Here is a 15455-nt window from a genome sequence, read left to right as displayed (position 1 = left end):
TTTTTTTGCTATTTTGTATTCTCTCTCTCTCTGACTCATCTGTTAAGCTTTTACATCTCTTTCTAAAGGTCCTATTCTTCCAGAGTGGTCTGCTTTGCTCTCTCATTACCCCACTATGTCTGTTTCCATCTCACACCACTTGTCCTCCCACACACTTCTATTGCACTAGCAACCAGAGAATTTTTAAATCCTTCCCACACCTCCCCTACTCCTTGTACTTTATTCTCAGGCTTCAATTTTTCTATCTTTTCTATATGCATTTTTTTTTAAATCCTGGTTTTTCAGCATCCATATCTCATTCCTCCTCTCTTGTTTTATTTTATCTCTCTCTCTCTCATTGATACTAGCACCCCTATAAGTAGTCTATGATCACTTTCCATAGCTACTCTTGATAGTACCTTAATATCCTTCACTCTCACCCATAGGTCACTTCTAATCAATATGTAGTTAATTATAAACTTATGCTTCCCATCACAGCTATACTTCATATAACTGTTACTTTCCTGCTTTTAGAACCACCCATTCCCAATTCTTATTCTATTCCTCATGCATAAGTTCAACATTCTTTTCCCTTTACCAAACTTGACCAAAACTTTTTTATATCCTCTTCCATCTATACCAAATTGCACATTAAAATCCCCCATAACAATTTGATTTTCTTCCTTTAAATACTCCTCCATCTCTTCAAAACATTACCTTTTTCTTACTTTCACATCCTGTTTGTGGTGCATGCAGAATGTTGATCCGTTTTTGTCCTACCATCACCTTGATCCCTACCAAGCTGTCATTTATTTTGTTAACCTCCACAACTTTCTCCCTCCATTCTGGGTTCAATATTATAACCACTCTGTTTTTCTCTTTCTCTCTCTCTCTCTTCATTTTCTGACCACAAAAGCTTATAATCCTGTCCTAAGTCCTTTTGTCCTTTGCCCCTCCACTTCACTTCACTCAATCTCAACACATCATCTCCCCCTCCACCATTACATCTACTAACTCTTCCTCCTTCCCATTTATGTAACTAGTACATACTCAAGCTTGGTTTGGGTACGTACATTTGTGAACTTCATTACTTTACTGCTTGCCAGTACATCATCTATTGAAATACTGAATGTGAATCAGACATTTAATTATCACTACAAAGTTTCAATGTCTCACATATCCAGCAAGTTGTCCCACTTGCTGGATACATGAAATACGCAAGCCAAATTTGAGAGAAAACACTCACACTACATTCAATTTTCTGGCTTTACTGCCATGGAAGAAAGTTGCCTCGCCAGTGACAGAGCTAGGGATTACAGCTCTTTAGAAATGACTGTTATCTACAAGTTGACCTAAAATATCTAATGTCGTTTTAAATTGAATAATGTCACCCAGTAGGCAAATCTACTATTTATTAAAAACTTGAAGGCACCATTGTGACCAGTTCTGAATTATATGGTTCCATCATCAAACAACAGATCATGTTACTGACCTCAGTTACTGACCTTGTGCAGAATGGTAAACAAACGTATCAAATTTAAATCAGACGTTTTCCTCAAACTATTTCAATACCTGTATTAACAAATGATTAACTCAAATATTTCACATCAACTGAAATGCATGCATACACAAATAAAGAGTTTTAAATAAATACAAAATGGGGAAAGAAATCAACTACTCACGTTGCAAAAAACAAAGTTCTTAAACTTTAAAATATGATGTTGTGCAGTTAGATAGCTGAATTCTATTGCAAATTTTTAGCAAGACAATCACAAACTTTCATTGAAAGGCTTAAAATGTGGTACACTAAATTATATTACTATACTACACATTCACTGACTATTTACAGCATCCATCTGTTTAGTCTTATTATACTAACCTCTTCTAGATCACTACAAGTCATATTCTTTTTCAATGTTCCTGCATAAGCTTGTTCATTATGCCAAGAAGCAGTAGTGAATTTTGATCGAGGAAATGTAATGGGAGCAAGTGGATGACTAGAATTACGTGCTGCACAAGGAGACGATCGAGGAGAAGGTGAACTCTCAGTGGAAACAACTTTCCTTACTTTTTCTTTGTTACGTTGTTTTTTAGCTGGCCTTGATCTTAATCCAAGCTCCTAAAGATGCAAGTATTCAAGGAAAAACTTAATATTAACAACTATTACTTGTAATTGTAATAATGATTAAAGTAATAAACTAAAATGACTGGTCACTTTAAGGTGACATGGATAACACTTTAAGGTAACAAATGATTAACCCAATGAAGTAGAATCTGCTTCGTTGAATCTGCAGAATCTGAAATTAGAAAAGCAGAATCTGCATTAGAATTAAATTTTAATACCTCACAAATAGAGTTTTAGTTATGAAAGCTTGCTTTCTTTGGATATGAGTTCACAGGACTATTAAATCCTCAATGCACAAGTAATAATAGATTAAGAATTGAATAAAGTAAATGGAAAGTGCCTTTTTTTTAGCTGTTTTGTATGAAAAAAGCAGTTTGCCAAGCTGAATTCAATACCTTTCAAGGAAAATTTTGACAATGGTTCAAGCCTTTGTTAAGATTCAAAATGACTGTTCTCACATATAACTACAAATTTTAATATTAGTATTTAATATTAGATTACAACTCACAGAGTTGTAAAACTTCTCCAGCATGCAACTCACAATTGTCTCATAATTTGAGTGTTTATTTACTGTTTCCCAAAAAAACTGCATAATAAATTTTTAAAGCCAGTCCAGGAATCTGTTTGGTTCATGGATTCTTTGAATACAGAGTCCAACAGCGCTTTCAGATTCAAGGTCCAACAAAAATTCCTGCTTTGATGTTTTTTTATATAAATAAGTAATGGAATTTAGTGCGAACATATCTGAAACATTTTCCTTCTATACTCAGAGCTTGTGAAAACTGTTTCATTAAACCGAAATTTATATGCAGAGGAGATAAGAGAATTTTGTTTCAATCTACTAGTAGCTAATGTTTAATCTTCTTTTGGACCTGATGTCAGACACTATCTTGGTGGCCAATATTTACTTTTCCCAATGTTTCACTTTTTGTTCAACTATCCCACTCTCACAGAAAGCAAGGTATTTTTGTATAACCAAGTTGTTGGCCAAGTCGTAGACCAACTTTAAAATCACCATACAATAGCCAATCATGATCCTTGTACTGAATTTTTTCCAAAAGAAGCTTAGCATTTTTGTAGTTTCAAGTATGCTAGGAATGTATGCATACATATTTCCATTGTGAAGAAAAACTCCTCTGAGGTTTTGTTTTGAAGAGTCAATAAATAGCCTTCACTCTGTAGGTGGGTAGAAAATTCCAAAAAGTTCATAAACTGTAGGAATGTTGTTAAAAAATATCACACAGCCTTCTTCAGAAAAATGAGAAACAATTCTGGGAACATATGTCTATATCATGAAAGGAATGTTCCTGGAGCCAAAGATTCCTGAATTTCAGTCTTGGCTCTAAAAGTTCTGCAGATCCTTTGGATATATTTAAATCTTTCACAAGATCATCAAGTTCATATTGTGTAAACAGCTATGGTTCAGCACTGCAAATTTCTTCATCATAATAGTTTATATCATCCTCTAGGTCACAAACATCAGATTTGGGATCTGGTGGCATATGTTCAAGAATAACTGGTGGAGATGGTACAAGTATTTCGGGTTCATGGGGGTAGTCATCTATTTTTACTGGCTTTATAGCTGAAGTAATGCTGTTGGGGTACACTATACTCTGCTTATTCTTTTTATTATAACTTGCTACATTTATAGAACAAAAGAAGTAGTCATTAATATGACTGAGGTTCCCTCTACAGCAGTGTTTCCCAAACTGGGTTCCGTGGACCCCTGGAAGCCCATAGACCAGTTCTAGGGAGTCCTCGAAATGTACCATCTGGAACTGCTCAAATTATTCATTACATGTATAGCAAATTAATAAATAAGATTATTATTATACACTGAGTGATCACCGAATTATGACCACCTACATAATTCTTCGTAGGTCCTCCTTTTTCCCTCTGTACAGCAGCTATCCGACTTGGCATTGATTCAACAAGATGTCGGAAGCGTTTATGAGGTACGGCCAACCAAGCTGTGTGTAACAGCAATGCAGGTATGGAGGTGTTTGGTGTATCCAGACACCTGATATGACTTTCCATAGTGTCCCACCAGTGCTCTATGGGATTGATATCAGTGGAGTTCAGAGGCCAATCGATATGCTGGAAGTCAGAACTGTGTTCCTCAAACCATTCCTGCACATCAAGTGCCCGATGGCTCGGTGCATTGTCATCTTGGAAGACACCATCGCCATTCAGGAAAAAGTGTAACATAGCAGGGTGTACACAGTCAGCAAGCAGTTGACAATAGCAGAGACCAGTGATATGTTGTTCCACACACACAAGGGGGTCCAAATTTCTGCCAGTGAAACATGCTCTACACCATACAACTGCCTCCGCTGGCCTGCACTTTTAATACCACGCATGATGGATCAAGAGCCTCATGTTGTTAACGCCAAATCCGTACACGACCATCCATGGTGTGGAGTAAATAATGTGACTCATTCAACCAGCACACCTTCTTCCAGTCTTCCATCCAACTTGCATGCTCTTTGCACCAGGCGAGTCCTTTTACGCCGATGAACCTTGGTTAGGAGAGTATGCTGGAAGGGTCGTGTGCTGGTATAGCTCATACGTGTGAGCATGCAATGCATGGTCATGGCAAATATTGTTCCGGGTTGGCCCATTTTGTATTGGGTAGTCAATTCTTGAACAGTGCTGCCCCTGTTCGAGTTGTCGGACCCAGCATTCACCTCTAACTTCAACCTTTCGCTGACCTTTGCAGTTTTGCTGTCAGCTTGTTGTTTGACCATTTTGATGCCAGTCCTATTACACTTTACCTATGGCGGCTCTCGAACACTCTACCAGTTCAGCCATTTGGGATATCGAGGTCCCACAATGTGTCCTTTATCAAAGCCCGATAAATCCTTCGTTTTACCCATCATGCTTGGAATTTTACTACCTACTGAACCACTGATACCTTATCTATGCTACGTAGGTCGACCAACTGCGTACTCTCATACCTCACGTGGTCAACAGGTCGCATTCACTTTTCATAAGGGTGGTCATAATTTAGTGATTACTCAATGTATATTTATATAAAAATAAGAATGAAGAATAAAGTAAATTGTTTAAACATAAAACTTTGAAACATAAGACTATATATATATATATATATTTTTTTTTTTCTGAACACTGCTTTTAAGCCAATGTTCTATATTTGTTTTGAACAATATTGCCCTTATGCGGCGCTAATGCTACTGTAGGATGAACAATTAAACATACGTGCATTGATATATTAGATCAAGATTCCGATAGATTTTGGTTTGCGAATGGTGGGGATTTTTTTTTTTTTTTTTGTTTTGGCGGGAAGTATTACCGGTAATTAAGGCCTAACTAACTGGCTAGCTGTAGTTGTACTAGCAGCTGTTGAATCGCCTATAGTTCCAAGTTAACTACAGCAGGCCCCCGTTATAACGCGGTTCACTTTACGCTGATTCGCTATAACGCTGTTCTTATATTATAACCCGTATCTGACTATAACGCTGTCACAGATCACTATAACGCTCTTTTACAGATTACATTTTTGACATATTAACGAAATCGTTTCATTTGATAGAGTCGATAGCTTGAAAATGAATAGCAAAACAGCATTAAAACGTTTCCCACGCCGACTTGAGAAATTTTCCCACGCTCAGTGAAATTTTCTCGCACGCTAATTTAGTTTCAGTACAGTGACTTGTTACGTAGTTCCGAGATCAACATTTTAAAAAATGATCAAGTATATTGCTTGTAATATTTGCGTTATATGCATTTATCCGAAGTATAGTCATCACTCAGTAGAGTATTAGACATTGTGCGTAACGGAAAGTTTACTTGAACATTGTATCGTAATTAATTCAACCAACGCAGTTACATTTTCGAAGAGTTAATAATGGCCGATAAGGATGAAAAAGCAACAACGTCTGAGCGCAGTACGAAGACTATAAATGTAAGAAAAAGACTGAATTTGAAAATTAAATTAGACGTTTTGAAGCGAATCGATTCCGGTCAACGACAAGTGGATGTGTGCCATAATTTAGGACTTGCAACTTTAACTGTAAGAACAATTATAAAAAAATAAAGAATTAATTTTTGCAGCGGGAAAGATAGCTGTTCCACTGCAAGCAACTAGGACGGCTATTAGGATTGAAATGGAAAGACTTCTAATTTTATTGAAGATAATATTCCAATGCAGAATTCAGTTAAGTTAAATATTAAAAAAACGAGAGAGAGAGAAAGAGATTAGCCAATATGATGATCTGAAGAAAACTCGCCTAAAAAAAAAAAAAAAAAAATGTGGAACCATTTAAAACTGGTAAGGGCTGGTTGAACAGATTTAAAATCCAGGGAGAAGCCGCAAGTGCAGATCAAAGAGCCGAAACTTTCAAAAAAGAACTTGTTAAAATTATTGAAGAGGGATATTATGTGTTAAACTTCTCAACAAGTTTTTAACATAGCTGAAGCAGGACTTTTGTGGAAACGAATGGCTAAAAGAAGTTTCATATTGAAAGAAGAAAAAAACACGCCAGGTTTCAAAGCGGCGAAGGATCGGTTGACTTTATTGTTGGGTGGTAACGCTGCGGGCCATTTAAAATTAATACCCCTTTTAGTTTATTTGGAAGAGGGCCAAAGTTCAACTCAAAATCCACACATTTTTCATGATTAAATTCATTATTTTAATTGGAATTTTAAATTTACTTTTGATACGCAAGTAGTTACCACATAATTATATGGTAGTTATTATGTAATGCAGAATATTTTATATGTGCAAATATTTGAATATTAAATATTTTGACCGACATTTGTGCATCTTTTCATTACTGTTTATTATTCATTAGGAAATATCCTATGGCACCGACCGCAGCTCATAAATACATATGTTACCTTATGGGAAAGCGGTGCTCGCTTAGCGCGGATTCACTTAGCGCTCTGTTTTTCCGTAACGAATGATCAGCGTTAAGCGGGGGTCACCTGTATTAACATGGGATTAATAAAAATATAAAATAGGAGGGTGACTTTCTTTTACATGGCCGAGTCTCTGCTACTTCCTCGGGGGCTTTGAGCAGATAAGATAGCCATACTAAACAACATGAGGTCTGCTGACGAGGCTACTAGTGACGGTCGTGTTCCAAGCCGCTAAGTGGATTTTTCTTATTTATTGATTTGAAATTATTGTTTTTCTAAAACTTTTGATTTAAATTTAGTAGTATAACATTATTTTGTGATTTTTTGATTAATTTGGTGTATTTATTCTTTACTCGGCCTTGTAAAAGTATCGGTAAGGGTTTCCACGTGTTCGTAACTACCGCTACCGTTAGTAACTTTCCCGCCATTGTGATACCGTACTAGATAGCGTTAGTTGAACTTCGTTAGCAGTTAAATTGTACGTTTAAATAAATACATATAACGACTTAGATTACAACGTAATATAATTAATAACATAACATAATTAATTAATAAATTAATAGAATCATGACTCAGACCAGAGCAGCAAAGCAAAAGGCTCAAGCTAATGGAAGTGCTGTGGCTCAGAGCAGAACTGAGGGGGGCAGTTGTCCTTTGACTCACAGCCTTATAAAATGCACTGTTTGCTTGATGTTTGCAGAGCAATCGGGTACGGGACATGATACTGCCAAGGGGGATGTCTTTGTGTGTGCGCGATGCAAGGAGTGTATCGATATCAGGCAACAACTCGGCGTTCTTATGGGCCTATATGAGAGCTTGAAGGACAGGGTGCATGCCCTCGAAGAAACTAAATTGAGGGGCCCATCAAGCTCTCAGCTGCCCACATCAACGCCAGAGCTTGCACTTGGGCATCGCGTGACACAGAGACAACCCCCAAGGCAGAATGCGCTGGTCCCGAAGGAACTAGTAGTTGTTGGTGACTCTATTGTCAGGGAAACGGGGAACATGCTTTGTAAAAAAGATAGGTGGAACAGGACCAGGGTATGTCTGCCAGGGGCAAAGGTTGATGACATTGTAGAGCGAATATCATCTTTTAAGGGCACAAAAGGTGATATAGTTGTACACGTTGGCACTAATAATATTAAGAGTAGGAGACCAGCAGAATTACTTAACAAGTACAGGTCACTGTTGAACAAAAGCCGAGAATTAGGGTTGAATTTGAAAGTGTCTGCAATTCTGCCCAGACACGATAGGAGGGAGTATATGATGAGAGCCTTGTCGATCAATTTGGCCCTGGAAAGATTGTGCAAGGCTCAAGGGGTAGAATTTTTTTCAGCCTGGACTGTACTTGTTAACAGGAGAGATTGCTTCTACAGGGATGGGATACACTTAAATAGAAAGGGTGCAAGAATATTTGCTGATGCTATCGAGGCAGTGTTAGGTGGGTCGGAAAACTGCTAGCTTGGGGGGGGAAGACAAAGACCAATAGATTGACAGTAGCCACTGGCAGAGGTGAAAGAGATTCTTGCACTGCTTCTATTAGAATGAGCAGAAGCCTGAAAAACAAGATGCATGGTATTTCAGAGACTGCTGGGAGCCATTGCGGTACAAGTAAACACATGGGTTGTGTTAGGGTAGCTAAGAATAGAAACAGGTGCAGATATACTTGCGTGTACACCAATGCTAGGAGTTTAGTAAATAAATTTGACGAATTTGAGGTATTGCTCAAAACATCGAAGGCAGATATTGTTGGGATATCAGAGACGTGGTGTCACACAGATATAAGGGATGCGGAACTGCAATTTGGGGAGTACAACGTCTACAGAAAGGATAGACAGGATAGGAAGGGGGGAGGTGTTATGCTATTAGTTAAGAAACACATAAAAACCAAGGAAGTGAAGCCAGTCGACATCGCTGGACAGTGCAGTGTGGAGTCAGTTTGGTGTGACATAAACATTGGGAGATCAAAATTGAGAGTAGGAGTGTGCTATAGGCCTAATGACTCTGATGAGTATAATAAGGAACTGTACAGGGAAATAGAGTGGGCCAGTAAATCAGAGTGTCTTATAATGGGAGATTTTAATTTCCCAGATATTGACTGGATATTGGGGGCTGGTTACTCACACACTAGCAGGGCTTTTGTGGATTTATTGGATGATTGTTTTCTACATCAGCATGTTCGGGAGGCAACTAGAGGGAGTAATACTCTTGATTTGATTATCAGCAGTAATTCTTCATGCATTAAGAATCTGCAGATAAATGAACCACTAGGTGGCAGTGATCACAGTGTGCTGAAGTGGGATTTACTCAAAGAGGTAACTACCATTAGGGGTAAAGGGAAGGGTTATTGCTTCCGTAAAGGCGACTACGATGGACTGAGACAGTATTTAAATTCTATACAGTGGGACCAACTGATGATGTTACCAACAGCAAATTCAAAATGGGAAGCATTCAAAGAACGTATCTTGGAAGCTACTAGGCTTTACATACCAACTAAGAAATATTGTTCAAGGTTTAGGCCAAAATGGATGTCAGATGAACTAATCAGGCATATGGCAGAGAAGAAAAATGCATGGGATACATACAAATTAACACATGACAGAGAAGCCTATGATAGATACAAGTTGATATGCAACCAAGTTACAAAGGAGGTTAGGCAGGCGAAGGCAGATTACGAGAAATCCTTGGCAAGGGATGCAAAGAAAAACAGCAAAGAGTTCTTTACTTATATAAACTCTAGAAGGAAGGGGATGAATCAGATTGGTCCACTTGATATTGATGGGTCAAGTGTTGATGATCCTGCTCAGGTAGCTAACAAACTAAATGAATATTTTGCATCGACATTCACACATGAGGAGTTATTCAGCGAGGGGAATGCCAGAGGTGTATTCAACTCTAGCAGTAAGCTACAGAATCTTGAAATAACTGGGAGTAAAGTGGAGGAGAAACTGTTGAAGATAAACACAAGAAAGGCACCCGGGGTGGATGGGATCTATCCAGTTATATTAAAGGAGGCAGCAAAGGAAGTAAGCAAACCCTTAGCCATAATTATGAGAGCTTCCTTGGACTCAGGGGAGGTACCCATAGACTGGAAATGTGCAAATGTGACCCCAATTCACAAAGGAGGATCAAAGGCTGACACAAGTAATTATAGACCTGTGAGCTTAACTTCTGTTCCAGGAAAATTAATGGAGGCACTGGTTAAAGAAGCACTGCAGGATCATTTAGACAAGAATTCAGTTATAGCTCAGACACAGCATGGTTTTGTTAAGGGGAAGTCTTGCCTGACCAACTTGATTGGATACTATGATGCAGTCACAAAAGAACTGGATGCAGGGAATAACTTTGATATTATATACTTGGATCTTAGAAAGACTTTTGATACTGTTGCACATGGAAGACTGCTACACAAATTGGAGCAGTGTGACATTGGAGGCAAATTGCTGCTATGGATAAAGGGGTGGTTGAGGGGGAGAAGACAGAGTGGTAATCAATGGACACTGCTCATCGTGGACTGATGTTGTTAGTGGAGTCCCTCAGGGCTCAGTGTTGGGTCCATTATTGTTTTCTGTATTTATAAATGATATTGATGATGGTATATCGGGCTTAATGTCCAAGTTTGCAGGCGATACAAAGGTTGGCAGGGTTGTCAAGAACACTACTGACACTATGCTGCTGCAACAGGATCTGGAAAGGTTGAGCAGATGGGATGAGAGGTGGCAAATGAAGTTTAACATTGACAAATGTAAAATACTACACATGGGAAACAGCAACCCCAGAGCAACGTATCAACTCTGTGGTACAACACTGATAGTGGTAGAGAATGAAAGGGACTTGGGGGTGGTTGTGCAGGCAGATATGAAGTTCTCTGAGCAGTGCAGACGGGCTGCAAGAGTAGCTCATGGAGTATTGTCAATGATATACAGGAATTTTTCCAGCAGGGATAAGGAAGTGATTATTCCACTGTATAAGGCGATGGTCAGGCCACACCTAGAGTACTGTATACAGGTCTGGAGGCCTCATTTCAAGAAGGATGTAGAGCTGCTGGAACGAGTACAGAGAAGGGCAACAAGATTAGTGAATGGAACAAAGGGGTGCTCTTACGAAGAAAGGCTTAAGTTTTGCAAATTACAGTGTCTGGAGACTAGGCAACAGCGAGGTGATCTGATAGAGGTGTATAAAGCCTTGAATGGTTTAAGCATGCTCAATGCTGATGGGATTCTTCCTCTAGCCCAGAAAAATCACCTGAGAGGGCATAAATTCAAATTGAGGAAAGACAGATGTAGGATAGACGTGCGGAAATTTGCCTTTAGCCAGCGGGTGGTTGGTTGGTGGAACAGACTTCCATCCCTTGTGGTGGAGGTTGATAGCCTAAATAAATTTAAGACTGAGCTGGACAGGTATTTAGAATGAATGGAGGGATGAAATGGGAGTTTTTTTTTTTTTTTTTTTGGCTCATGCTGCATAAGCTTGCTTTCTTGTATCATATGCCTCTACTAATGCTAATGCCAATATACATGGAATGTGCATCTAAGAAAACAATTCTTACTGTTTGTAAAAAATCTGCATGTGATAGATAAAGATGGTTTGGATTTTTTTTTTGAATTAGCAGTAGAAGTATGCCCAGAAATTTTGGAAACATGAAAAATCTATGTAGATCAGTGTTATTAAAAGGGATAAGAATCTTACAAAAAGTATAAACTAGTGAGCAAACCAAGTTACTCAGGATGGGGGGTGAGATATGCTAAAGCTGATTATGTGAGTTCCTTGGACAAGAGTATAAAGAAAAGCAGCAAGGAATTTTGTATATGTTAACAGTGGAAGAAAAGGGATGAATCACATTGCTCTGCTGGATATGAATAGTATAACTATGGATGGTCCTTTACAGACTGCTGATAAACTGAATGAATCTTTTGCATCAACATTCAGACTGTAAGAATTTTTAGGAAACTGAGTCAGAAGTCTATCTAATGACCGGGAGTTAAACAAATTTATAATAACAAAGTAAAATGGAAAATAAATTGCTACAGCTAAAAGTAAACAAAACAGGTTGATAAAAATCTATCCAACTGTATTAAAATAAGCTGTAAAAGATGTAGGCAAAGATGTAGACCATCCTTAGATTTAGGAGAAATACCTGCTGATTGGAGAGTGAAAATGTATCTCCTATTCACAAGGGTGGCTCAAAGGGTGAAGTGGGCAACCACAGACTTGTAAGTTTAACCTCTGTGCCAAGGAATATAATGGACTCACTAGTTACATAATGCAAGGTCATCTTGACAGGAATATAACCATAAGGCAAACACAGCATGGGTTTGTTAAAGGGAGATCATGTCTCACCATTCTGATTGGTAGTTCGATTGTGACTACGAGGTTGTCACAATGGAACTTGGATGCAAAGAATAATTTTGACATTGTATACTTTTCAGCAGAGCCTTTGACATTGTACTACAAGTACAAGTGCTGTATAAATTGGAGCAATGTTGTATTAAAGGCAAATTACTAATGCTGATAAAGGGGTAGTTAGGTAGTAGGAAACAAACAGTGGTTATAAATGGCCATTGCTTGCCTTGACATGGGCTAATGTGATTGGCTACTACGAGGTTGTCACAATGGAACTGAATGCAAAGAATAATTTTGATAATGTATACTTTTGGATTTCAGCAAAGCCTTGGAGACTGTACCACATATATGACTGCTGTATAAATTGGAGAAATGTTGTATTAGGGGCAAGTTACTACTAAGGCTAAAGGGATGGTTAAGTGGTAGGAGACAAACAGTGGTTATAAATGGCCATTGCTTGTCATGGGCTAATATGATGAGTGGAGTTCCACAAGAGCTGGTACTGTTTTTAATGTTTATTAATGTTATTGATAAGGCATTTCAAGTTTAATAGTGATAAATGCAAGGTACTACATTTGGGTAGCAGTAATCCTGGAAGAGAATACCTTTTGGGTGGCAACAAACTCTGAACGGTGAAGACAGGCTTCCAAGACAGCACATGGGGGGTTTGTCAATAATATATAGGAATTCTGCCTGGAGGGATAAGGAGGGGGATTATACCATTGTATAAAGGCAACAATTAGATTACATTTTAAGCACCAAACACTGGTCAGGAATCTTGACCATTTGCACCCGTTCAACGTGTTTGAACAGGTGCAAAGAAGGAAATTGAGATTAGCAAGGGGATTAAAAGTGTACTCTAACCAAGAGAGGCTTCAGTTTTGCAATTTGCAGCATCTAGAAACTAGGCACCTACAAAGAGATATGATTTAGGCATTAAAGACCTTGAATGGATTGAGTAAGCTAAATGCTAATAGCACCCTTCCACAGAAACACAAAGGAGGGGACAAATTTAAATTGAGGGAGGTTGGTTACAGGATAGGTGTAAGGAAATTAGCATTAGCCAGTAGGTTTCCAGTGAAACAAAATTCCATCTGGTGATATGGAATTTTGTTCCACTAGTGGGTAGTTTGAATAAGATTAAGCAGGGAATTAGGCAAATTATTAGAGGGGTCAGAAAGATGTGGAAAGGTGAGTTTTTTTTTTTTTTTGGCTGATGCTGTGTTAGCTATCTTGTTTTTTCCTTGCATCATTTATTAATACTAATATAAACTCAAAACAATTGATAAGGAAAAAGACCTAGGAGTAATTATACAGCCTGAAATGAAATTTTCTGAATAATGTAAACAGACTGTTAAAACAGCTTACAGTGGTTCTCAAACTTTTTGGTCTCAAGACCCCTTTACACTCTTAAAAATTATTGAGGACTGCAAAGTCTTATTATGAAAATAGTTTTAACCTCACAGACCCCTGAAAGCATCTTGGAGACCACCAGGGGTCTGCAGACCACACTTTGAGAACTGCTGGCATACAGTATTCCAGTGGTCTCCAAAGTTGGGTGCGCGAGATAATCCGCAATAAATCAATATTTATTAATTATGAAAACTTTAGTTTTTCGAAATGTATTTGAAAATAAAAATTATAAATGTTTTCTTTAATACTTCAGTATACGGCTTTGTTTGATTGCAAGATATACGGCAATAATTAAAAATATATTTAAGCACATTGTTCCCACTAAAAAGTGCTGTTGATTTGCTTTATACCACTTTGCACTTTAATTTCAATTTTGTTTTGTTTTATTGTCGAATTATATTGTGATATTTTCAAATTATGTGTGATTTTATATATGTGATTCTAGATATAATGCATACCATGTAAATTATTTATAAATAAAACAAGTAGCATTACATTACATTTACTACACTTGTTACATTAATGATTTCATATCAGTTTGAACTTCAATTTAATTTTATTTTGTATTTTTTTACTTGTGATCTTTTAAAATTATATGTGATTTTAGATATAATGCCTTCCATGTAAATAATTCATAAATAAAAAATATATATTAAACTTATATATTTAATTTTTTATTACGGGGTGAGGACTAGTAATTTTAAGTAAAAAAAGGGTGCACGACCAAAAAAGTTTGGAGACCACTGCAGTATTCTATCAATGATACAGGAACTTTGCCAGTGGGGACAAAGAGGTTATCATCCCATTGTACAAGGCAATGTTTAGGTCGCATCTGAAATACTGCAATAAGTTTGGAAACCTCATTTCACGAAGGACATAGATCTGGTGGAAAGGGTGCAGAGAAGAGCAACAGGATTGATTAGTAGGGGGAATAAAAGGGTATTCTTAACAGGGAAGATTGGATTTCTGTAAGTTGCAGTCTCTGGAAACTAAGCATCTGCATAGTGACCTTGAGCATGGTGGGGGGGGGTTCAAAAAGATTTGTATTCACCAAGAAGATAGAAGGTTGAAACAAACACCATGTATTACACTTTTTCAACATAGTCACCAGACAAATGACACATTTTTGCCACTTCTCAATACACTTCCACAGGCCAGTTTTGTAGAAGTCCTCTGACTGTCCTTCAAACCATGACTCGGCAGCAGAAATCACCTCATCAGCAGCAAAGTGTTTTACACAAAGAAAGTGCTTCGGGGCAAGAAAGAAATTGAAGGGTGCAAGGTTGGGAGCATAAGCAGGATGCAGCATGTGAGGAATGTGGAGGGGTGTTATTGTAGAGCAGACGCACACCTTTTGACAGCTTTCCCCATCTTTTTTCTTTTAAAACAGCAGGTAACTTTATGAGGAAGTTTATACTTCATCATCACAGTACAGCCCTTGTGAAGGTAATCTGTTAGTATAACACCATGCTGATCCCAAAAAAACTGATAGCATCACCTTGCCAGCACTTAGTTGCACCCTTTATTTAGTTTTAGAATCACAGTGATGAATCCAAGTTTCATCCATGGTAACTAGCTGTAAAAAACTCCTCTTGCTTTTTCTTGCACATCAACAACATTTCATGTACACATTTTGCCCTTCCCTTCTTTTGGTAAGGGATCAGAGGTGTAGGAACCCCTCTAGTGTTACTAGATAAGTTCCTACACCACTTTA

General features: G+C 37.9%; 1 protein-coding gene across 3 annotated transcripts in view; it reads right to left on the bottom strand.

The window, feature by feature from the left end:
* Nucleotides 1-15455, bottom strand: part of LOC150082125 (uncharacterized) — a 645531-nt gene that overhangs the window by 567320 nt on the left and 62756 nt on the right. For all 3 annotated transcript variants that reach the window (XM_090379113.1, XM_090379114.1, XM_090379115.1), the window contains one exon: nucleotides 1859-2098. In XM_090379113.1, coding sequence (XP_090235239.1) covers nucleotides 1859-2098 — 240 coding nt within the window. The remainder of the gene's footprint in view (nucleotides 1-1858; nucleotides 2099-15455) is intronic.

The sequence above is a fragment of the Mastigoproctus giganteus genome, chromosome 8 (assembly GCF_048544385.1).
Source record: "Mastigoproctus giganteus isolate SK-2022 chromosome 8, ASM4854438v1, whole genome shotgun sequence".
Taxonomy (NCBI): domain Eukaryota; kingdom Metazoa; phylum Arthropoda; class Arachnida; order Uropygi; family Thelyphonidae; genus Mastigoproctus; species Mastigoproctus giganteus.
This window is presented reverse-complemented; position numbering and strand designations above follow the sequence as displayed.